Source organism: Scardinius erythrophthalmus (genome assembly GCF_964197995.2).
Source record: "Scardinius erythrophthalmus genome assembly, chromosome: 11".
Classification (NCBI taxonomy): Eukaryota; Metazoa; Chordata; class Actinopteri; order Cypriniformes; family Leuciscidae; genus Scardinius; species Scardinius erythrophthalmus.
The window spans coordinates 41789618-41813375 of record NC_138231.1 but is presented as its reverse complement, the minus strand read 5'-3'; the positions used below and the strand labels follow the sequence as shown (position 1 = coordinate 41813375).

The 23758-nt window shown below is 37.2% G+C and overlaps 1 protein-coding gene across 1 annotated transcript; it reads left to right on the top strand.

Moving 5' to 3' along the window:
* Positions 1 to 3405: 3405 nt before the first annotated feature.
* Positions 3406 to 23295, top strand: LOC308698492 (prospero homeobox protein 1-like). The gene is made up of 5 exons (XM_081378594.1): positions 3406 to 3583; positions 5896 to 7761; positions 11049 to 11150; positions 11224 to 11418; positions 22174 to 23295. The coding sequence occupies exons 2-5, from the start codon at positions 5959 to 5961 to the stop codon at positions 22357 to 22359; spliced, it is 2286 nt and encodes a 761-aa protein (XP_081234720.1). The 5' UTR covers positions 3406 to 3583; positions 5896 to 5958; the 3' UTR covers positions 22360 to 23295.
* Positions 23296 to 23758: the final 463 nt, after the last annotated feature.

Genomic DNA, 23758 nt, shown 5'->3' with positions numbered 1-23758 from the left:
ATGTTCACACACACACATACACACATTCATGGAATGAGTTACAATGGATTTCTAGTTCCCAGCATGCTTTGCTTCTGACTGTTAAAGGAGAGTAATTGAGTTATTTAATGTGTTTTGCTCAATATTAATATAGGGGGAGATTTGTTAGAGTTTAATGTTCTATTATTTTGGAATTTGAAAAGGTTTTCTGGTATGTCTGAGTTTTTGGGGTTACCATTGTGCTGAAGAGTAGAGCCTGTGGTCAGGTTGATGATTGGCCTTAAAATCACTTGGAAAGTAAGTACTATAATGCTTATGTAGAATATGCACTCTCCATCAACCTAATTAGCCAGATCATGATTAGCATGATGATGTCATCTTGTTATTGTCATTTGATCCCGGATGAATGGACCCCTGTTAGTGATTAATGTTCTGGGATTTAAAGGGTTTCTGTTGTCTTAGTTTTGTGGGTCACCATTGTGCTGAAGAGTAGAACCTGTGCTTCAGTCCAGCAGAAAACCTACAAACATTGATGATATGTTACATGTTGCTTTATATATATTTTAAATTTATATATATTTATATATTTATTATATATATTTATATATATATAATATTATATATACTAAAAGGAATAATCTATTGCAATGATGTTGATTAACGTAGTAATGCTTTTTTTTCTGTTAAGTTTCAGTGTAATAAATAGAAATAAATGCACAGTTTATCATTGTCCCAACACTCGTATGTCTTTGTATTAACAACTTATAACTTTGAGTAAAACATCCTTGAGAATATATATATTTCAATATATTACAGTTTTTCTCGATTGGTTTGGCTCATTTCTTGAAACCGAGATGACATTCTCAAAACCATAAGGTCATTTGGCCAAACAGTCTTACAGTTCTGCTCAACATTATAGCTCACTAGCAAAATCAAATATCTTTCCCCAAACTCTTCTTCCATGCTTCAAAAGCAGATTCCTTTCCCATATAAAAGGTCAGTACAGTCAAAATAGCACAGATCCTTCTCAATTGCCTTGGCACATGTGCATTCATTTAGTGCTTTTGTCAAAATAACCTGGATGGTTTAGCACAACACCATGGATCCCCTGCAAAAGCTCATATCTCTCCCAAAACAGTTTATCCATGTGTCAAAACTAAATATCCTTCTCATATAAATAGTCAATGCCCCCAAAATGCATTATACCTTTGGCATTGTTTAAGCACTGCAAGTCAAAATGCTTAGACGTTTTGTCACTGAGGCACAGGTCTAGCAACAGAATACCACTATGAATAAAACTAAAAGATTTTACAGTAAAATCAGCCTCCAATAAACCACTCATACTCAAGGAAACTGTAAACATTTTTATTCGTACAAAGAAATGTTAACATTAGAGAACATACTGTGAAAAGAAAACATATACAGGATTCTGTAAATGTGAACAGTTATAAACACAAACAAAAACCCTAACTGTTTGATTGGTCATCTGAGATGTGGGAAACTGCTCCTTCGTTAGTTCTAATTTCACCTGATTGATTGTCAAGTACTGTCATAAATTTATCAAATGTTCCAAGAAATTCTTTCATGGTATTATATATTTGACTAATTTTGACAGTTGAACAGACAATTGTGCATATGATGACTTACACAATGAAACCATGCTGATATGTTTTGGAGAGAGTAACCATTTCACTGAAAAATCAACTAATCAGTTTAGATCAGCAAGATCTATTTATTTGGAAAATGTGCTAAATGTGGGCTCATTGTGCTAACTGTAGCTACTTAATCATTTGAAAAAAAGCACAGAGTCACTTGAGACATGTACTAAAGCATTTGCAATTTGATAAAACCAATGAAAAATGACATTCTGTTGTGAACAATTGCAAGGTGGTTTGGAGATTTGTCCATGTTATTTTGAGAATGTCATCTCGGTTTCAATAATTGAGCCAAACCAATCGAGAAAAACTGTAAAAGTGGCAATTCCTTATGTATTATTCAATATGTAAGGGATAATGTAGGCTACATCCATCCGGTTGTCATCTGAGAATAAACCCCCGACAGGGTGATAAGGACCCTGACACGAAACGTAGATAGGTAGGTAGATAGATAGATAGATAGATAGATAGATAGATAGATAGATAGATAGATAGATAGATAGATAGATAGATAGATAGATAGATAGATGGATAGATGGATAGATGGATGGATGGATGGATGGATGGATGGATGGATGGATGGATGGATGGATGGATGGATAGATAGATAGATAGATAGATAGATAGATAGATAGATAGATAGATAGATAGATAGATAGATAGATAGATAGAATCAGTGACTGTGCTTTGACAGGGTCACTATAATCCTGACTAATCAATGCTATGATGACCATCTCAGATTAGTGGCCTGCATGTCATTGCACTCCAGTAGTGTTTGCTAGTTGGCCATTAAGTGTGCTGCACATCAGACTCTCTGTTTTTCTCTATCACACAGTCTTTTCTCATGTAATGATAGTGTTTTCTCATGTAGTGGCTGGCAGCCTCCCTTGGGGCAAAACTGGCATGATTACCAGCTGCTTGTTCCAAAGGTCTTTTCTCCATTCTCAAAACCATCATTGCAATCATGACCTAATGATCTATATTTAAAATAAACATCTTTGTCCTCTATAAACACAGATATTCACTGATGATACAAGCTTTTCATAAGAGAACTTGGGTTTGTCAGATCTTGATCTGATTTTTCTGAATAATCATTTTGAATTATTATTTATTTTTAGTTAATTTGTATGATATGGAATAATTCCACATCGCTAGCAAAACAACACGAAGTAACAAAGATACAGATAAAAGAGAAGCGAGGACAGATATGATTGCCCGTTATAGTGTCGTCTGAACGTGGTTTAATTTCAAAGGTGTGCACTTTCCCCCCCCCCCCCCAAAATCAATTTAAAGTTGTTTTTTGATTATCTTGACATGAACTGTGAAATGTTATCATCCCTCATATTTTTGTCTGTCACCAGATAAAGATTTTAGATTAAAGATTATTTATTTTATTCATGAACACACATGGTGCAGACAAATAGTAGAGGAACTTGAGAGGGGAGCAGTTTCCCATGAGCTCAATGGCTGCTCTGATAAGCTGTTTTGCCCCATATGATCTTTAAGTCATGATATAATCAATAAAGCATTAACTAATCTTTAACTAATTTAAATAGGTTAAGGAATTTTAAACTCTTTTTTATAATTTAGTTTTATAGTTAAGTTATAGACTACTAGATTCAACTCAATTTAAAATAGTTAGTTATTTCAGGTGAAATGACTTATTTAGTCAGGTGAATGCACAGTTGGAATATCCCGCTGGGTGCATTGCTCTTATTGGTAGGTTCGGCGTTACATCACACTGGTTTAATAATGACGCGGAGTCTGTGTTTCCTTCATCTGTGTCTTTAAGCGCTACACAGCTGGAGGAGAGCGCGCACAACTCTTCCGTCTTTATCGCTCATTTTCTCCTTCAACCTTATGCCGCCTCGCCCCACTAGAAGATTTGATCTCATATTCTGTTTGTCATCTCACAAACCACTGCAGCTTTTTCTCCAGTCATTTGCAAGGTAAGTGACCTTTTTGTCCTGTATGACAATGAATGAGTTGCAATCTACTGACGGTCACATTTTTGTTGAGAGTCCTCTGAAAACAAGTCTTCTCTCACTTCCTACTTTTAATCAGATTTTTCTTTTGGATTTTTACGCGATTGTTGTTTTCTTTTTCACAAGTTCTGTTAATTTTAAAGATATTTCGAGTTTGGGATGCTGAACATTGTAGGCTAAATTATATTTCTTTTCTTTTTTTCTTTTTCTTTTTTTCTTTAATTAGAGTTTGGAAACGTAATATGAAACGGTTACCTGAAGCGCAATGTTTGTGGCTATTTGACCAGAGGTTTAGTAGCCGTATAATACTTTTTCTCGTTGTCCTCATCTGCGGAATTTAGAGAGAGCAGTTTGATGTTTCATCAGAAACGTTTGATTTAGATATCGTTGTAGTTTTGCTCATTTGGAAAGCTGCGGTGTGTATATGCTATTTAAGACGAATTGTTCTGTATTGATACGAATTGATAATGTGACAATGGTGTAAAATAACTCAAATACAAATAAACATTGATAGGTCAATGAAGTGAAGAACATTTAGATAAAATCCCGCATGTATTAATTTATTTAAAAATGCTTTAAAAGCAGTTTTGCACTTGAATTCCCTTATGTTTTCAAGTAAAAAATGTTAGGTTAATACAACTGTCCTGATGGCATCTTGAAGGAACAAATATTTAAAAAGTTTTTTTTTTTTTTTTGTTTTTTTTTAAATGATTAAGCTGTGTACACACACATATTCTCCATTTATTTATTGTGGTTTATTATTTATATGTGTTTTTAAAGAATGCAAGAAGCCTCACATGAAGTTGGGTAATTTTTTTTATGGTTAATTGTATTTTGTGTCACTGTCATTCTGGGAAAATACTTCCCTTTCTACAGTTTTTAACAATAGGGAAGACTTGATATATATATGTGTGTGTGTGTGTGTGTGTGTGTGTGTGTGTGTGTGTGTGTGTGTGTGTGTGTGTGTGTGTATGGATGGATGGTAAAACAAACAAACATTTTCAAACAGGTCTTAGTGAGGATTGTGCAGGTACACTGTGAAATCTAATTAGACTTACTTAAAGAAAAAAAAAGCATGCGAACTGATTGCCTTATTTAAAGTGGTTATATTAAAAGTGAAATAGGAATAGTATGTTGTACTGAAAAATGCTTAGTTCAATTACACAAGAGTTCTAGTAACTAACTAATATAATATAGAATAAATAAAATAAAATATAATATAGACTAAATATGTTAAAATGTCATTTTTACCATTGTTGTGTTTTTCATACTGAAGTCTGTGTGTGACTCAAGCATGGTCAATTGCAAGATATTGTCACAAATAAAAGGATTATATCAACCCAATTAAAAGTTTCACAAGGTGTTTATGACCTAAGTGTTAGGAACTAAATTTTAGAAGATTATTATTTCACATGACAAAAAAAAAAATATATACAGTGGGGCCAACATTATTAGAACGGTAAGATTTTTTAATGTTTTAAAAGAAGTCTCTTCTGCTCACCAAGGCTTCATTTATTTGATCCAAAATACAGCAAAATAAGTAATATTGTGAAATATTTTTACAATTTAATTTTTTTTTTTTTTGAATGTATTTTAAAATGTAATTTATTCCTGTGATCAAAGCTGAATTTTCAGCATCATTACTCCAGTCTTCAGTGTCACATGATCCTTCAGAAATAATTATAATATGCCGATTTGCTGCTCAAGAAACATTTATTATAATTGGAAGACAACTAAAATAATATAAATGTTCCATGTGCCCAACCACATGGAACACTAATCACCATAATGGTGAGTTAAAACTAAAACGTTTTAGGAAAATCAACATCGATTTATTAAGTTCATGTTCAAATGTTTCAGTTATATTGACAATTGAACATTCAAGATGACTTTGGGAAATGAGTGAGTGCAACTAGAGAAAGATAACTGCAGAAGTAGAAGAAAATAGGTGGCCAAATAGGAAGATTGAAGTCGCATTTTCTCTGGCTAAACAAAGCACAAAGTACAGAAAGAGGATGAAGAGGGGAAAAAACTGTACTGTACTGGCCTGTAATGCTAACTACTAATTATTGCTAAAATTATTCATTCTCTCCCCTTCCTTATAGTATTTATATTACATTTAATGAGCCATATTATATATTTTTGCAAATATTTGTTTTAGATTTTTTAATATTTGGACATTTTATTGCACAAACATTTTAGAATATTCTAGTTTTATGATTCCAGTACAAAAAACTTTTGTTTTTGCCTCACTTGTTCTGTTTTTCTGTCAGTAGGTGACAGTGATAATGGTTTGATAGTTCAGGCTTGTGGGAAATGGGTCAACAGCTGCACCACAAATGCCAACCCATGACACAGAGATCCATCTAAATCTACAGACCAAGAGAAGACGAGTGGACATTGGGGTGAAGAGAATTAGCTCAGCAGCCACATCAACACACACAGCTTCTGCTGTCATCACTGTCTCTCGTGTAGCCAAATCTACTGTCAATTCTGATGCCATGAACTCCCATCACAGTAGGAAGCAGGATGTGCTTGAGTGCCAAGGGGCTCATCTCAAGCATCGGGACTCAGGTGAGGCTAAGTCAAATGTTCTCCGCAAACTGCTTAAAAGGGCCAGCTCATTTGAAGACGACATGATACCCTTTTCTGGTGCCACTATAATCACCAAGCTACTGAACAGCAATAAGGCAACGAGAGGAACAGGAGGCAGGGAGCCAATGTTCCCCAGGAAAGCAGAACCTGAACCACCACAGGAGGACACTTGCAGCAGCTCATCCCAGGAGAGTGCTAAAGAGTGTCTCTCAGCATTTGGACAAATCGCAGGGACCCACTTGGACTTGGAGCGGCTAAATGAAGAGCACCTTCGGGCCAAGCGTGCACGCGTCGAGAACATAATTCGTGGAATGAACCACTCACCAAATGCGATGACCGGTGGAAAAGATAGTGAGCGGGATGGTGAGGGAGAAACCGAGGTTCCTGCTCAGTCCTTCAGTCCACGAGAAGGCTATCGTGAGAACAAGAGGAAACAAAAATTACCTCAGCAGCAGAGCTTTCGGCAGCTGGTTTCCACACATAACGAGCAGAAGGTTGAACAACGCAGGGAGTTGAAACTACAGTTGGAAGACCTGCAGAAACAGCTGAGACAGCTTCAGGAGAAGTTCTTCCAGATCTATGACAGCACAGATTCTGAAGCAGATGGAGGGAATCTCTCAGAAGACAGTGCACAATCTGATGGAATGCTTGGTCGTGGCGTTATCGCTGAACACCTCGTTCAAAGTTATGTGGCTGATCGACCTAATAATGTGACAGCGGACTTGGATCCAGAATGCGTTCTAGATGAGGCCAGGGTCCTACTCAGTGAACAAGTATTACTAGATGGAGAGATGGCCAAACGGGAGAGTTCTTTGAGGAGCAAAGGTTTGATGTCTATGCACGAAGTAGGCAAACATCTGGCAGAAACCCTGAAGCAGGAGCTGAACTCTGCCATGTCTCAAGTGATAGACACCGTGGTGAATGTTTTTTCAAAACCTCCACGGCCACTGTTACAAGTATTCCCATCACTTCCAGCAACCCAGGACCGCTTTGCTTTTAACGGGGACAACCCAAACATCCACACTGCTAATCAGAAGCTGCAGTGTTTTGGTGATGTTATCTTTCCCAGGCCATTTGACTCCTTTGTTGGAGTCCCTCTTCCTAGTGCCAATGACCAGACGGAAGCACTACCACTGGTGGTACAAAAGTCTGTACCTGAACACCACCAGTCCACAGATCTTGGAGCTCAAAGTGGCCACACACATCCCTCCCTACACACTTCTTCTCATTCTGGAAACACCGGCTTCATCTCCCCATCATTCCGTCATCCATTTCCGTTTCCTCTCATGGGTTACTCCTTTCAGAGCACTCTTGGTGCTTCATCAACAGAATACTCTAGTAAAGAATCTCCTGATTTGATGGATCTGTCAAGGGAGACCAACACTTTACGGAAACGAATGGCTTCCAGTCACCATCTGATGCATAACCGTTCCTGCTCACCAGTTTACTCAGAAAACACCGCTGAAGGGCTGTCACTCATCAAGTCTGAATGTAGGGAACTCATTCCACTGTCAGACATCTCGCCACTCTCAGAGAGTACAATATCCTTTTCATAGTAGTGAAAGCTCATTTTTTGGAGCTTTAGATTGTACAAATCACTTTTTCTCATGCGTCTCTCGTTTACAAGTGTAACCATAGTTTTTTATTATACTGTAAATGAACTTCTGCCCCAAATGTCTTTCTAGCTCAAGCCAATTTTAAAGCAGTTAGTTTTGAAATCAACTTATTAGGTCTTGAAGTCAGCATGACATAACAATTGACTTTAGTTAATATGTACGTCTTAAACAATCAAAATGTACTTACTCACTCCATCTCTGAAATCACTTTGCTATGTTAATGTTAATGTTAATCAGTACCCAAGTAGCATAGAAGTGAATGTACTTTTCTTTTCATGGATATTTTGTTTTATTGAACAATATAAAGAATGGCTTCAGATCTGGATGTAGAACTTTGGGATTGGATTGTGTCCAAATGGGACAATGCAGTTGAATTTGGTTAAAAACAAACAAAAAAACAACAAAAAAAAAAAAAACAAGGTTTACCATAAAGTTTTACTGAAGAATAACTATAAGTAGATATAACCTGATTTCTCCAGCTAGGTTTGATATAATATTTTTTGTTTTATATGATGTAAATCTTTTTCCACCTTGATGTAAATACACTCAGATTATTCAATTTAATTGAAATCATCTTTAAACACAATTTAATTTAGTTAGTTCAAAATAAACTAGTTTAGATGGGTCTATACAGTTTAGTTGGTTTGGGTCACATTAATTTACACTAATATTTTGATCTTCATTACATTAATCAAACAAAAGTTCAATTAACTTTTAAAATTGATTTCTGAGACTTAATTTGTTAACATTGTCATTAATAATCATTATCTACAAATTTAATGAACAAATAGCAGTAGATAGGTGTAAGTAGAATCAACAACTTGGTTTATTGAGTGTCCACAGCCTAAGCAGTGTCTTCAGCACAATGGTGACCACAACATTCAATAACAACAAAAACTCCTCTAAATGTCCAACTGAACATTAAACATTAACATAAACTACCAAAATCTTTCCCTTTACTGAAAAACACATAAAATAACACTTAAAAAAAAAAAAAAATCCCTACATTTACTCTCCGAAAGATGTCCCTTGCAAAGCATGCTGGGAACTACAGATCCACCAGGGATGCATTTCTCAAAAGCATCATGAGCTAAGTTGATCGTAGAGACCATTGGTGGCAAAGGCTTTACGATCTACGATCAAAGGCAGTGAATCTGTAGTTCCCAGCATGCTTTGCAAGGGTTATTAAGTGTTATAAAATAACACTTAATACCTAAATTTACTCTCCTAATGCAGTATTAGGAGAGTAAATTTAGGTATTAAGTGTTATTTTATGTGTTTTTCAGTAAAGGGAAAGATGTTGGTAGTTTATGTTAATGCTTAATTTTCAGTTGGACATTTAGAGGAATCTCTGTTATTGAATGTTGTGGTCACCATTTTGCTGCAGAGTGGCGCTGTCAAATGTGATTTTCACTATGATGCAACTGGTGTGTAGAACCTTTAAATCATAATATTTCATAGAAGCAAATTTTGATTAACAAGGAGGAATCAACCACAACCCTTTTCATTTTCTTTGTCCTTCAGAGCAGATGTCCTGTAGCAGGCACAAGTCATGACTATGATGCTCTATATAGGTGTGGCACATGTGTACATCATGAGCTGTATTGGAAGTTGTATATTGGGTCAATGTAAGTCAATTAAGTTAAAACAACATTCCTTTATGTTACGTTACATAATCCTGATTAAATTAGGTTACAATATATATATATATATATATATATATATAACAAAAACCTCTAAGTGCCATCTGACATTTTTTTCTAGAATGATCATTTTTATCAAGCTTGTATATTTAAGTTAAGTAATTTCACTTAAATGGTAATTAATAGGAAATTTTCATAGAAATTTAAGTGAAATTACTGAACTTAAATATACGAGCTTGATAAAAATGATCATTCTAGAAGAAATTTTCAGATGGCACTTAGAGGCTTTTGCATCTGAACTCTTCATATATATATATATATATATATATATATATATATATATATATATAAATTATAGGTAGAAACACCTCCTTAAAGAAACAACTGCAGATGTTAAATTTTTTACAGTCTATTGGGGAATGGGTTTATTGCCTGGGGAGACAATATGGTGCTCCTCTTGATATTTGGTGCTCTGTATCCTGCGTCCAGGAAGTTTTGTTTAACAGTCACACAAAATGCTTTGCGCTGATGTCAGAGCTCAGAGAGGCCTTAAAGGAGGCAGCTCGGCCCTCTTTGTCTGGAGATTTTGCCCAGTCAGCAATTTCGTTGTCTGGCAGAGGTCAGTGCAGGACAACGGCAGGAGTGTCACACACAGTGCAGTTTGAACTTTCAATGTGTTCTTATCTTGATTATTGATGGATGCTGAAAGTATGGAGGAAAATGTGCAATGTTGGCTGAAAGATCAGACAGTTAGCCAGACTGTTGTTTCCCTTCAAACATCTATGGTAGACCTTGGTAGATTCATAATATATTCAAACATCGGAATTTTTCATTAGTAAAAAAACAAAACAACAACTTTGATTACATCTTAATTTGAGTTACTATTTACGTCTTAAAACATGTTTTGAGTCAGTGCGCATTAGTCCCCTAGTTAATAAATGTCTCATCTAATTATTAATTAAAATTGAACTGAAATGTACTCACTCGCTCAGCCTCTGAAACTCAACAAATTTCCATATTACTGAGTACATAAAAAAGCCTTAGCCCGATTCACTACTGCAATCTTAGCACTTTATTTCACAGTTCTCTTCTGCATGTATGCACAATGTACTTATTATAGCAATTACAATAACTGGGTAATATACTTGCTTGGGTAACTAAACTGTAAGTACCCGTACTGTAAAATAAAAGTGTATTTTTAAGAGTGTCGGGTCAGATTATTGTCACCTATGGAAAACATTCCTATGCCATGTCCAAAGGATCCTCCCAAAGCCCTTACCGCTATATTTGTGTTCAGTCCCTGGTAAAATGAAGGATACAAACACATTTGAAGGTGATATGCAAATACTATATTTATCTCTTTGACATCTGGAGGTTTGGGATCAGGGCATAGGGAAAGACGTTGCTCGCTTTGCCTGTAAAATGAGTTTCTGATGTAAAATACGTTGGTGTAGTGTTTTTCATGTTTTATTGAACGTGACGAGCACACACCTTGAGTGATGAGACGATAATGTCAAGCAAATCTTGTGCCTTAGCATTGGGCTTATTTTCCTTCACTGCTGGTCTCACATCCAGGACGGCTTGTCCCCAACTCACCTGAAGAAGGCCAAACTGATGTTCTTCTACACCAGGTACCCAAGCTCCAGCATGCTCAAGATGTACTTCTCAGATGTGAAGGTGAGTGCAGACTGATAGAGATTCTTTAAAACCTAAAGTAACTCATTAGTATGTAACATTATGTGTGTCTTAGTTTAACAGGTGCATCACATCTCAGCTGATAAAGTGGTTCAGTAACTTCAGAGAGTTCTACTACATCCAGATTGAGAAGTTTGCCCGGCAGGCCATAAATGACGGTGTGGTGGGAGCAGATGACATCAGAGTGAGCTGTGATTCGGCGCTCTACAAAGTGCTCAACATGCACTATAATAAGGCCAACGATTTTGAGGTATGTGCTCACTTACAAACACATACACAGGCTCATCACAATGATGATCATTGTGATGTTTATAAAATCTTTCCCCGCCAGCGTTTTTCAAAAATAGTCGCCAGCCAGCGCCAGCATTTTTGATGATTTTCACAACATTTTCATGGCCCCCAGAATATTTGATTGCATATTTGAACATGCAATGTATCAAAATAATGAACAGAGCCTCTGCATTTAAACTAAAAACATTTTATTCTAATTTCATGCATTATTTTTATATCAACACTTGAATGTGGGTAAGCTTCATTTAGAAAAGCAATATTTTGAACAAAAAGCTGAGAAAATCATCTTTTGGTCAAAGACTTCATCCAGATCGAATTCAGAACAATGATCAAAAACATAGATGGAGTAGATCGAGTCCATCAACACCCCCAAAACTTGCACAGTCCTATAGCTTGTCCTGGGTCGACATTTCATTGGCTTACGTTAGGCAGTTTTGATTTGTATGCTGTTTAATGTTTGGTGATTGCATTATTTGACATGCATAAGCAATGCTTCAAACGCTTGTTTCTGCTTCTTCTTCGCCTGTGTTATGATCTGGAGATTCTGTCCTCTTTCAGAAGATGCATAATTGTGCCCCCTACCATGTAACAGTGAAAACATGGATTGCCGGAAAAAAGTTTGGTCAACTTTTGTAATGTTGAGTCAAATAAGGAAAATAATTCTTCTGAAGAGTGTTACCATTGTGGCTTTATTGTGCTTTTAAAACATTGCTTCAACTTTGTGCTCAAATGTGCACACTTGCACATTTTGTGCAGTTTTGAGTTGCAATCGTGATATACTGAATGAATTTATTGTATCAAAAATGTGTATTTTATCTTGAATCGCTCAATCTCTTCTAAGTTTGGATAAAAAAATTATTTGTTTTGTTCTCATGCATCTCACTCAAAAAGACACATAAAGACGCTATTTAGGGATTTATGGACACAGCCCTTCAATAGAGTAAAAAGAAAAACCCTAAATAACTAAAACTTTTTATTACACAAAACTAAAGTCTTCATAAGAAATGATGCAATACAAAAAGGAGCAAAACATGTAACCGGAGCCTTTGGACTCATATCGGCAACATAATTAGCTTATTATAAAAAACAATGGAAAGTCTTTGCTGGAGAATGCAGAAGACGTCATTTTGCGTCAGAAGTGCTGTGAAAGGGTTTGTTTGAGTGTGTTTATAGGGGAAGGTGACCTGCCAATGCTGAGTGTTCCTATGGCAAGAGTCCTGCCTTGACCCCTGGAGTCATGTGATAGAAATCTACCCTCTCCTTCTCACTGCAACAAAATCTCTCCATTTATCATGTTCTTTTCAGAGATACAGATACTAAATGTTTGCATAGTTTCAGACGTTTTTGTGATCTTTTGTCAAGCTAGAGTAGGTACATATCAAATATGTCATATTAAAGATACAATATATTAAATGAACTCAGTGATCTAATTTTTCTTTCCTGTTAATGTCCACACACACACACACACACACACACACACGCACACACACACACACACACACACACACACACACACACACACACACACACACACACACACACACACACGTTTCAGGTTCCAGGAACTGCATCAATATTATTATTTACATAAATAAATAAGGAATTTGCAAATAGTGCAGAGATCAGTGTACAAATTTACGGTTAGCTCTGTCGCATGCTTCGTGAGTGTGTATCTGTGTGAAGACATGGAAGGGAACATGTTTTGCATGTTAAGGATTTTCTCAGTAGGTGTCTAAGAGATGTGACGGTTGATTAACTTTGCTTAGGGAAAGTGTGCCAAGCCATGCAAATTTCACACACAAATCAACCACCTTGACTTTTACCTTTGTAAGTGTGTGTGTGTGTTTATGAGTCTGTGTTTATCCACTGAAATGGAAAATCATGCTACTTGTGAACTTAAATCCCCTACTGCTTACATCATCAACTGAAACCAGACCCATGCCATACTATCAGCACACACTCAAGGATGCATACGAAATCATATATTGAGTTGGTACTTATTTTGAATAAGTATTTACATTATGAGTGCTGAGAAAGAATGTTTCTATTTAGTATGGATGTGTGTAGTATGAATTTAATGGCATGTTGTTTCTGTCATGTGACCTACCAGCGTCCGTTGTGTTGTCACTGTCATTCACAAATCCTCTCCCATTGCCTCATGGGATATTAAATTGTCCGTTGTATGCACAACGGATACTTTTTGCCTACATATTTATGAATACTGTGAATTCAGACATACTTCTTTTGTCACATAGTGTTTTTCACCTACTATATAGTGGGGAAGTATGTGATTTCTGATGCAGTCTTTCACTTCTACAGATCCACAGCTTTGGGAATCTATTTTCTGACTCTGTGCTGATGTTAAAGTGATTTGTTGTCTCACTCACTCCTTTTGTTTTCTCGTCTCTTTTTCCTCCTTTTCTTCACCCCTTTCATCAATCTTTGAATTTTAATAACATATTTGTCTGGCATGCTGATGGCATGATTTACACAAACAGGTTATAGAGTGTTTATTCAAATTTATCACTTAAAACAAATTTTTGATCACCAAAATGTTATATTGAAACGTTTTTCCTTGAATTTTTTTCATGCCTTAAAATAGCTTGAATATAACTCTACACCCTTGCCTCAATTAGTATATGCGGTTCTATTAATATGCAAATCAGCCTCGCCTCCACTCACTCACTCAGCTCGGAGATCTACTCGTTGACGATCACACGTTGATCTGATTGGTTACAAGGTAGTTTGTGACATCAGACATTTTTTTTTTAATGTAATATGATATTAAAGGGACAGTTCACAAAAAAAAGATAAAATTCTGTCATCATTTACTCATCTTCATGTTGTCTGGTGTCTGGTGGCTATAGAAAGGAGGAGACGGTAATAGATACAACAGAACGGGGAATATTGTGCATATAGTGTCTACACTTTGTTTGTTAACGAGAGGATTCGCAAGCGCTCAGAACTCAGCACTGAACAAAAACTGTGATTCCCCTGCAGTACAGCTGCAAGAGCCTTGGTTTCTGGGTGAACTATACCTTTAAATTATAGGTTTATCATAGTCACAATGTGGTAAATCATACAGTACATCTAACAGTTATTGAAAAGTGTCAAGCTTGCAGACTGTCCTTTTTCAGTGTTTATTCCATTTTCAGTGATGAATTGTGCAGAATTCAGGATTCAGATTTCTAAAGTGATATCAATTGTTCAAATAATTGTTCTACACTTTTACCTGAGGGTGAAACACAGTCTTTGGTATATCCACACCTCTGACCTTGAGCCATCAATGTCTCTGTGGTGCAGTGAAAAACAACACGCTTCAGTTTCAGAGGTGTGATTGAGTTTAGCCATGCTCCAGGATCCCCTAGGGTCCTCATTTGAACACAGTCTCAGTCATTGCTAGAGATGATCACATATCACCATGGATATATGAGGGCCATACTGTATACTCATCCAACAGAGGACTGACAAAGACCTTTTAGATCTATTTTAATGTACCTTTGTACAGTATGTTTTACGGAAACAATTTATTGCGATAGTCTACAAACTATATGGAACTTTCAACTTGACTCTCTGCTTAATATCTGCTAACTCTTTATTGTGATGGTCCCCCAACAGACATTCTACTGACTATAAATAACTTTGCAAGTACCTACATGTCATCTTGTTCTACTAACCCTAACCCCTAACCTAACAGTCTACTAATACTCTAATTACAGTTAGTTGACATGCAGTTGCAAATTACTGAGTTAGTTGACATGCAGTTGCAAAATTACTTTTAGTTAAAGTGTAACCGTTTTTACTTCTCTTTCCATCTTATTTCGCTTATCCTGGGTCGGGTTGCGGAGCAGCAGTCTAAGCAGAGACACCCAGACTTCCCTCTCCCTAGATATAGGTAAGAGTAGGAACGTAGATCGAGCGGTAAATCGAGAGCTTCGCCTTGCAGCTCAGCTCCTTCACCACAACAGACCGGTACATTGTCCGCATTACAGCAGAAGCTGCACCGATCCGTCTGTCAATCTCCCGTTCTGTCCTTCCCTCACTCGTGAACAAGACCCCAAGATATTTGAACTCCTCCACTTGAGGTAGGAACTCTCCACCAACCTGAAGCGGGCAAACCACCCTTTTCCGACTGAGAACCATGGCCTCGGACTTGGAGGTGCTGATTCTCATCCCAGCCGCTTCACACTCCGCTGCAAACCGTCCCAGTGCACGCTGGAGGTCCTGGTCTGATGAGGACAACACGACCATATCATCCGCAAAAGGCAGAGACAAAATCGTGTGGTCCCCAAACCTGACACCCTCCGGCCCCTGGCTGCGCCTAGAAATTCTGTCCATAAATTTATGAACAGAACCGGTGACAAAGGGCAGCCCTGCCGGAGTCCAACATGCACCGGGAACAAGTCTGACTTACTGCCGGCAATGTGAACCAAGCTCCTGCTCCGGTCGTACAGGGACCGGACAGGCCTTAGCAGAGGTCCCCAGACCCCATACTCCCAGAGCACCCTCCACAGGACACGCGAAGGACACATTAGAATGCCTTCTCCAAATCTACAAAGCACATGTGGAGTGACTGGGCAAACTCCCATGAACCCTCCAGCACCCTGAAGAGGGTATAGAGGGTATACATGATCAGTTGACAGCTCCGCCCCTCTCTTCATCCGAGTGTCCAAGACATAATCGACCACCGGCCTAAGGCGTCCTGGTGCCACGTGCACCGATGGACACCCTTATGCTTGAACATGGTGTTCGTTATGGACATGCTGTGACTAGCACAGAAGTCTAATAATAGAACGCCGCTCGGGTTCAGATCAGGGGGGCCTTTCCTCTCAATCACGCCCCTCCAGGTGTCACTGTCACTGCCCACGTGGGTGTTGAAGTCCCCCAGTAGAATGATGGAGTCCCCAGTCGGAGCACTTTCCAGCACCCCTCCCAGAGACTCCAAGAGGGCTGGGTACTCTGCACTGGGTACTCACACACGACAGTGAGAGACCTGTCCCCGACCCTCTCGTTCACTGGGGACAGTTTTCGTGTTCAGAGATCTGGTCATTGGGGCCCCCACCTTCGACTGCCGCCCGATCCACTATGCACCGGCCCCTTACGGTCCCTCCTACAGGTGGTGAGCCCTCGGGAGGGCGGCCCCACGTCCCTCATTCGGGCTGAGCCCAGCAAGGCCCTATGGAAGGTCCGGCCACCAGGCGCTCGCATGTGAGCCCCAACCCCGGGCCTGGCTCCAGGGTGGGGCCCCGACTGCGCCATGCCGGCGATGTCTTGTTCCTTGATTTTTTATTCTTCATAATGGGCTTTTGAACCGCTCTTAGATTGACCTGTCACCTAGGACCCGATTGCCTTGGGAGACCTTACCAGGGGCATATAGCCCCGGACAACATAGCTCCCAGGATCATTCGGGTACTCAAACCCCTCCACCACGATAAGGTGGCAGTTCAAAGAGGGAATTCTCTTTCCACTTTTCTCACGTTCTCGCCTACTGACTTTGAGAACAGTCACTTCACATGGGGGGGTTTGAGAACAGTGTATGATAAATGATTTAAACTACTGTACTCATTCATCAAGTGCTATGCTATGCAAATGCTATCAAAGCATTGTGTCACCAATTAGCAAGGTAGCGTTTTTTGATTTAGCTGGTTAAAGCTAACCAAGTGTCCACTACTAAAAACATTTAAGTTGAAATTTCATGATAATTTTAAGTTTTGTATGAATTAGGTTACTCACATATTTCAAGTTAAGAGCAATAAAAATGTATGATTACAAAATAAAAATCTGCAAGTTCTGCTTACTTAAACATTCAATTTCTTAACTTAATGTGATGTAACTGATTACCTCAAATTATTTGAGTTTTGCCAACTTATTCGGGTTTAGTTGTAAAATGTAGATATTTGAGTGGAGGAAACTTAAAAACAAAACAAAAAAGGCAATTGCCACAAAATATTTAAGTAGCATTGCTACTACAATTGAAGTTAAATGAAATTATATAATTAAATTTAATAACATTTAAAGTGACTTAAAAAAACTAAGTTTAGATAAAGTAAAATCTTAATATGTATAAAAAGGATATTTTAAGTCGCATAAGTGAAGTAATTAAAGTTGTCAGTACTTAAAACTTTGAGTTGCATTACATTAACATGAACAAAACACTAAATATATATTTTGATTTAAATCAATGTTCATTTGTAATTTACAGTTATTAAAAAAAATAGCTATGCCTACTGATGATATTTAAGTTTGCAAACTTAAAAAAAATAGAGGCAATCAGTGACCATGTTAGACAACCATGTTAGACAACTGCAGCTTTTTGAGACGCTACAAAAGTAACAATGCTCAATACTTTTTGGATTGGATTTCATTTATACTTTATTTAGGTATTTTTTTATAAAATGGTACCAATAGGTTTATTATTATTATTACTATTTAATTGTAATTCTTCTATTTTTAATTATTTCATTAATTAATTTGAAAAGGTAACTGCTGAACTGTAAGAAATCATATCTGATTAGTAACAATGTGCCAGAGGCCAAACCACCAGACACTGAGGGGCCGCAACAACGGGATGTGATAGTCAGATTAGTGGTAAACAAATGTTGTTGTTGGTGTTGTTGTTGTTGTTTTTCAAAAGCTGATACTAAAATTAGTGCAACCTGTGCATAGTTATTTATCCTTACTAATAAAACTTTTTTATTTATATAGTGCCTTTCCAGGGCCCAAGGAAGCTTTACAATGTACATGCAACAAGGAAAGGATAACACCAACAGGGTAGACAATGATGACAAACATTAGTAAGTAGGTTAGAGTAACAAGCATACAGAACAGTAAAAGAGCATTATATAGACAAGGCAGAATACAGCAGAATAGAGATAAGCACAACAAAATACAGGACACAACTTAAGAATGATAACATTAAAAAAATAAGGGAGTTTTGACTTGAGTAATGATTTGAATTCAGAAATATTATTAACTCAACAGAGTGATCAGACAAACACTCAGCAACAAGTTTTGCAAGTTTTATACACTAGCAAACAAAAGTTTAGACATAATTGAAAATTACTGTAGAAAGTAATACAGTGCTGCAGTGAGGATTTTTGTAGGCAAACTCAGAAATTAGAATTACCCTGGTGAGATTGATTAGCTGGTTCAGGTGTGTTTGATTAGGGTCCCAGATAGATAGCAACCATAGAAACAATGTTAAATCAATGTTAATGTGTACATTTTTTACTCAACTTCACTTTTGCTCCCACAATTAATGTTGAATTGTTTTTAAAATTTAATCCAAAAATCAATGGTAATGCCATTGAATCCCCGTTACAAAGTGATGTTGATTCACCATCCTGTTTGCACTCTCAGAAAATGAAACACAACAGCTATAACTGACTTAAAGCCACGCAGCCTGAAATCAGCTGGAAATAAAAGAAGACAATAAAAATCTCAAGATCTCAGCAGAAGGTCTTTGTGACAATTAACAGAGGTTTAGATGTTGATGTTTCATTGAAAATATTTTGTCACCATCATGGTGATTAGTGTTTCCTTTAGTTGGGCAGTTTGACTCTTGACTTTTATGCGAGTTTGAGATATTTGCAACAGTGTGAACTAAAACATATCATTTATTGCAAATAAAGCCAGAAACAAAGATAATCAGGTGAAATAGTTTACTAATTTTATACCTGCACAATAATCACTCCATACCTAAACCTAACCACCTCTCAACAATTTAGAAAACAAAGCAGTTAGTACCCTTAAGGAACCAAAATATATTTCCATATATTTATGATCAATGTAATATATGGTATAAATATACTGAAAAAAATTCAAGTGAAATATACTGAGTTCTCTTGAAAACGTGGAAAACAATTGCTTTAAATTTCTCGATGTATTCCTCAAAGTAGTAAGTTTCTAATATAAAAACATACAAAAGAGAGTTGAGACAATGATAGACTGTGGATTTATTTGTATTTATTAAACTGAAACATCAACTTAAAAGAAGTTTGCAATCATCATTGCAATAGATTAATACATTTTTAATAAAGCAACATACAACATATGCTCAATGTTTCTTGGTTCTTTTCCTGGACTGAAGCTCAGGCTCTACTCTTCAGCTCAATGGTAACCCACAAAACCCTTTAAATCCCAACAGAACATTAAACACTAACAGATCCCTCAAGATCTCAGTACACTGTAAAAAATCCAACTTAAGTTTTGTATGACAAATTCAGTTTTTAAAGTTTATTCAACAATTTAACATGAGAAAAGTTGAGATACCTCAAACACGTAAGTTGAGAAAACTCAAAAATGTCCTGCAGCTGGTTGCCTTAAACTTTTAAGTTTTCTCAATTTTTTTTTTTTTTTTTTACAGTGTAGAGGAGGAATAAACAACAAAAACAGCATTACCGGTTTCACTTATTACTAAAAGTTTTACTTTATTTCTGTCAGAGATCTACAGAAATTCTTATTGAGAATGAAGAGCTAGATGTTGATTTATTGAAAGTAATATAATTTTACAGTCACCATTATGGAGATCAGTGCTTGCTTTAGTTGGGCTCTCAACTTTTGACTTTATAACATTAGTTTTTCTCTGACTGTTGTAATTGTGTTTGTATATCACACGTATATTGTACCATATAATAGATTGATCATAAATATATGGAAACATATTCATTTTGTAAGGGTAGTGCTACTATTCAACTTTGTGATAAGGAGCTGTTTCTTCACACACCCCCTGAAAAACATGGTATCATGACACTGTGTGAACGTGAACCTCAAGGCTCGACTCAAGGCCAGAGTTCAATGTGTTTACTTACCCTTCATCAAGGCTGCTCAGTTTGAAGCCTTGCTTTCAGAGAGGCCATCTCTGAGCCCTCGAAACAACCAGAAAGATTGTAGTATACCTGTGCAGTTCCCAGCTGATATGGGAAGTGTTCTGAACTGCATTCCCATGTTGGTTGGTTATGGATTAAACAGAGCAGTTTAGAGTGTGTATGCATTTGTGTACGTATGTGTGTGTGTGGTTCATGGATCCTTCAAGTATATCGCTTCCTCTATCTCTCATGGTCAGTGTGTGTTTGGGCAGTGCAGATCAAATAAAAACATGTTCCCAGAAGACTGAGTCAAAAAACTGTTCTATGTACTCTTAACAAGGTCAACTCCAGAGTTTTGTCAACTATTCTTAAAGGAACACCCAAAAATGAAAATTCTGACATTACTGACTCAAATAAACATAAATAAAGTCATTAACATTCCTTTCCAAACAAAAATGTCCCCTTTCTATGTAAATGTAATTAGGCTTATTATAGATTGCGCTTTATTCACCAAATACAGCTGGGGGCATTTACATGTAAGCTTGGTGAGCGTACCAAGTACATCTTTGTTGATCCTGGAACAACATTCCAATTGACCAATCAGATTTGAGGGACAATTTTACAGTTTATTTCAAGTTTTGGCTTACCAGGCTCTCTCTGACCAGACGGGATAGCCTTCGTTGCCCTTGTGCATTGATAAGTGTAACGGATGTGGAAAGACACACTCACACGTGGGCTTCTTTGTAGTCCTACTTGCCTTTATCTTTTTGAATAGAAAAAAAGTACAAATCACGTTGGCTGAAGAGAAACTACTGCAGACATTCATAAGAAAAATCGTACATACCCACAGCAGCGACACTTGAATCTGCTGCGGTACGGCAAGAGAAGAGCGACAAAATACACTGTCTGCAGTACGATTAATAGCCACAGGAGGGGAGCCTTCGAACACCAATGAATATAACCAAATGCTTATTTTATGAAATTCACACATCAAAACTAAAATTAAAATAAATTAAAATACTCTTTTTAACCTTGTTACCATCCACCCCCACTGAATTACATAAAACAAACGAATGACCTGGGGAGTATCACCAATGGATAGTTTTTTCCCCTTATTTAGTTCACTGTAAAAACTTCACAATAAGAAAGGATCCCCTATACCCATTTTGTGGCTCAGATAAGGTCCAGTTCTGGTTTCTTTCTTTGCTCTTGGCTGACATCTGGCATTGCTATGGCCTGCTTGTGGCCCAGATCTGGCAAACAGGAGTGGGCCGTCATTCTTCGCTGCATGTTGTGGGCCAGATCATCTTTCCATATGTGCCAGATGTGGGCCGGATCTGGGACGTCAAAATGTTGCTATGTGGGTTTGTCCTTTCGACTCTTCGTCCTCCTTCTTCTGACTTTTTCTTCTTTGTTGCATTCTGTGCCTCGTCCACAACACATCCGACGGTAATGCTTGCATTTTACTTCTTTCTTTAGCAAAGCTCTTTCTAATACATGTTTTGTTCCTCACTATGAATGCCTAAAACATTAAGTGTGGTATGTTTTTCTTTTTAAACCACTTTCTCAATAAACAAGTTACAAGTGTGGTTGATTACAGAAGTGTTCTACAGACAAAAAGGCATACTTGTGACAGGACAATTGCATATTTTCCACAACACTGTATAATGTGATAAAAATCATAGTGCTCTACATATCTTATTGATGTTATGTTTACTCTGATTATGAGTATAATCACATTAACATAATTGCAATATTCTGTTTACATGAACCAAAGTTTAAATCACAGCATTGCCTTAATTGGATTATACAGGAATTGCATTATGAAGGTGCATGTAAACAATATTTGACTAAAAGTGAACACTTTAATTTCATCTTTAACTTCATCTCCCCTTGTGTTTCTGTAGGTCCCTGCACGTTTCTTGGAGGTAACTCAGATTGCGCTACGTGAGTTCTTCAATGCCATAGTGGCCTGTAGAGATGCGGATCCATCGTGGAAGAAGGCCATTTATAAAGTCATCTGCAAACTGGACTCTGAGGTTCCAGAGATATTTAAATCGTCTAATCGTCTTCAGGAACTTCTACATGAGTAACATGTTACAAAACATCACTAATTCTTTTCTACCCTTTTTTAACATATATTACTAATTTTAGTTGCAGGATTTTACCTGTTTGTTTTTTATTGCATTTTTCTGTCTTTTCACAGTTGAATGTACTATATGAAAACGCATTTTATTTATTAATGTTATCATTTGGTAACCTTTAAAGTATAACTCTAGTCCATGCAGCCTATTGATTGTGGACCAGTCTCACAGTCCTGGTGTGAGAAATTCCAATTTTGTAGTGTGTATTATTAATTGAATGTGAAGGGTGAACAGAATTAAGGTGAAATAATTTGTATCATTTATTTTATGTACCTTTTGTATTCCTGCTCTAAGGTTTTCTATTTGTTCTGTGGTAACCAAAACATGGATTATTATTTCAAAATGCAAACTCAATATGCAAATGTATACTACTGAAAGATAAGTAAAAGAGGCATTTTTCTAAAGAGGAAGTTTAATTTTTTCTTTCCCTTCTTTTGCGGTTTGTTGGGGTGACAGCTTAATATGCTAAACAGAGTAGTCTTGCCCTCTTGTCTGTGCTTGCTTTACAGCACTATACCTCACAACATAGAAAACAATTGTGCTCACTGTTTGGGATAAAAAGGCTGACACAGCTGGAAATGCCTCTGCTATCAGCAAATTCATCAGCATATTCCTCAATCAGACTGTGTGTGCACTTGGCACTTGTACAGCTCTATCAGGATGTCTCACTAAACCAGATGTAAGCAGAGTGGAGTCACTCCTAAGTGTCCTAAGTCCCTCCTGGATGACTGTAGCATAGTTAAAAAATGTAATCTCAAAAAGCCAACAAGAGCAAATGGAAGTGTCTGTTATTGCGGATCCCAACCATTTGGTGAGAGTGTTTGTGTAATCTTATATGTCTGAAATTGAAAAAGACATATTGAAAATAAAATTGTCTCCAGCTTGTGTGGTTGATCTCTTATTTTAATTCCTTCTTGTCATGCAGTACACACCTTTGTGAATTTAGAGCTACTGACAAGATAAAAAGAAAGAAAAAGTCACTTTGAACTGAGATAAAGGTAGCATTTTTATCTGTGCTGCAATTAAAGTTATGACACTGATTCTTTTCTTTCCTTCAGTGATTCTGCTTGTTAACAGGCTTATTAAGGCTGAAATGACTCCATATTTAATATACACAGAATTTGTGGCTCTCACAGCAGTTCTGGTTTCTTTCTTTGCTCTTGGCTGACATGTGGCATTGCTATGGCCTGCTTGTGGCCCACATCTGGCAAACATGAGCGGTCCGCCCAAGTGCCGTCATTCCACGCTGCATGTGGGCCAGATCCACATTCCACAAATGCCAGATGTGGACCGGATCTGGGCCAAAAAAAAATTTGCTATCTGGGGAGTGAAGCAGAGTTCTCAGTTT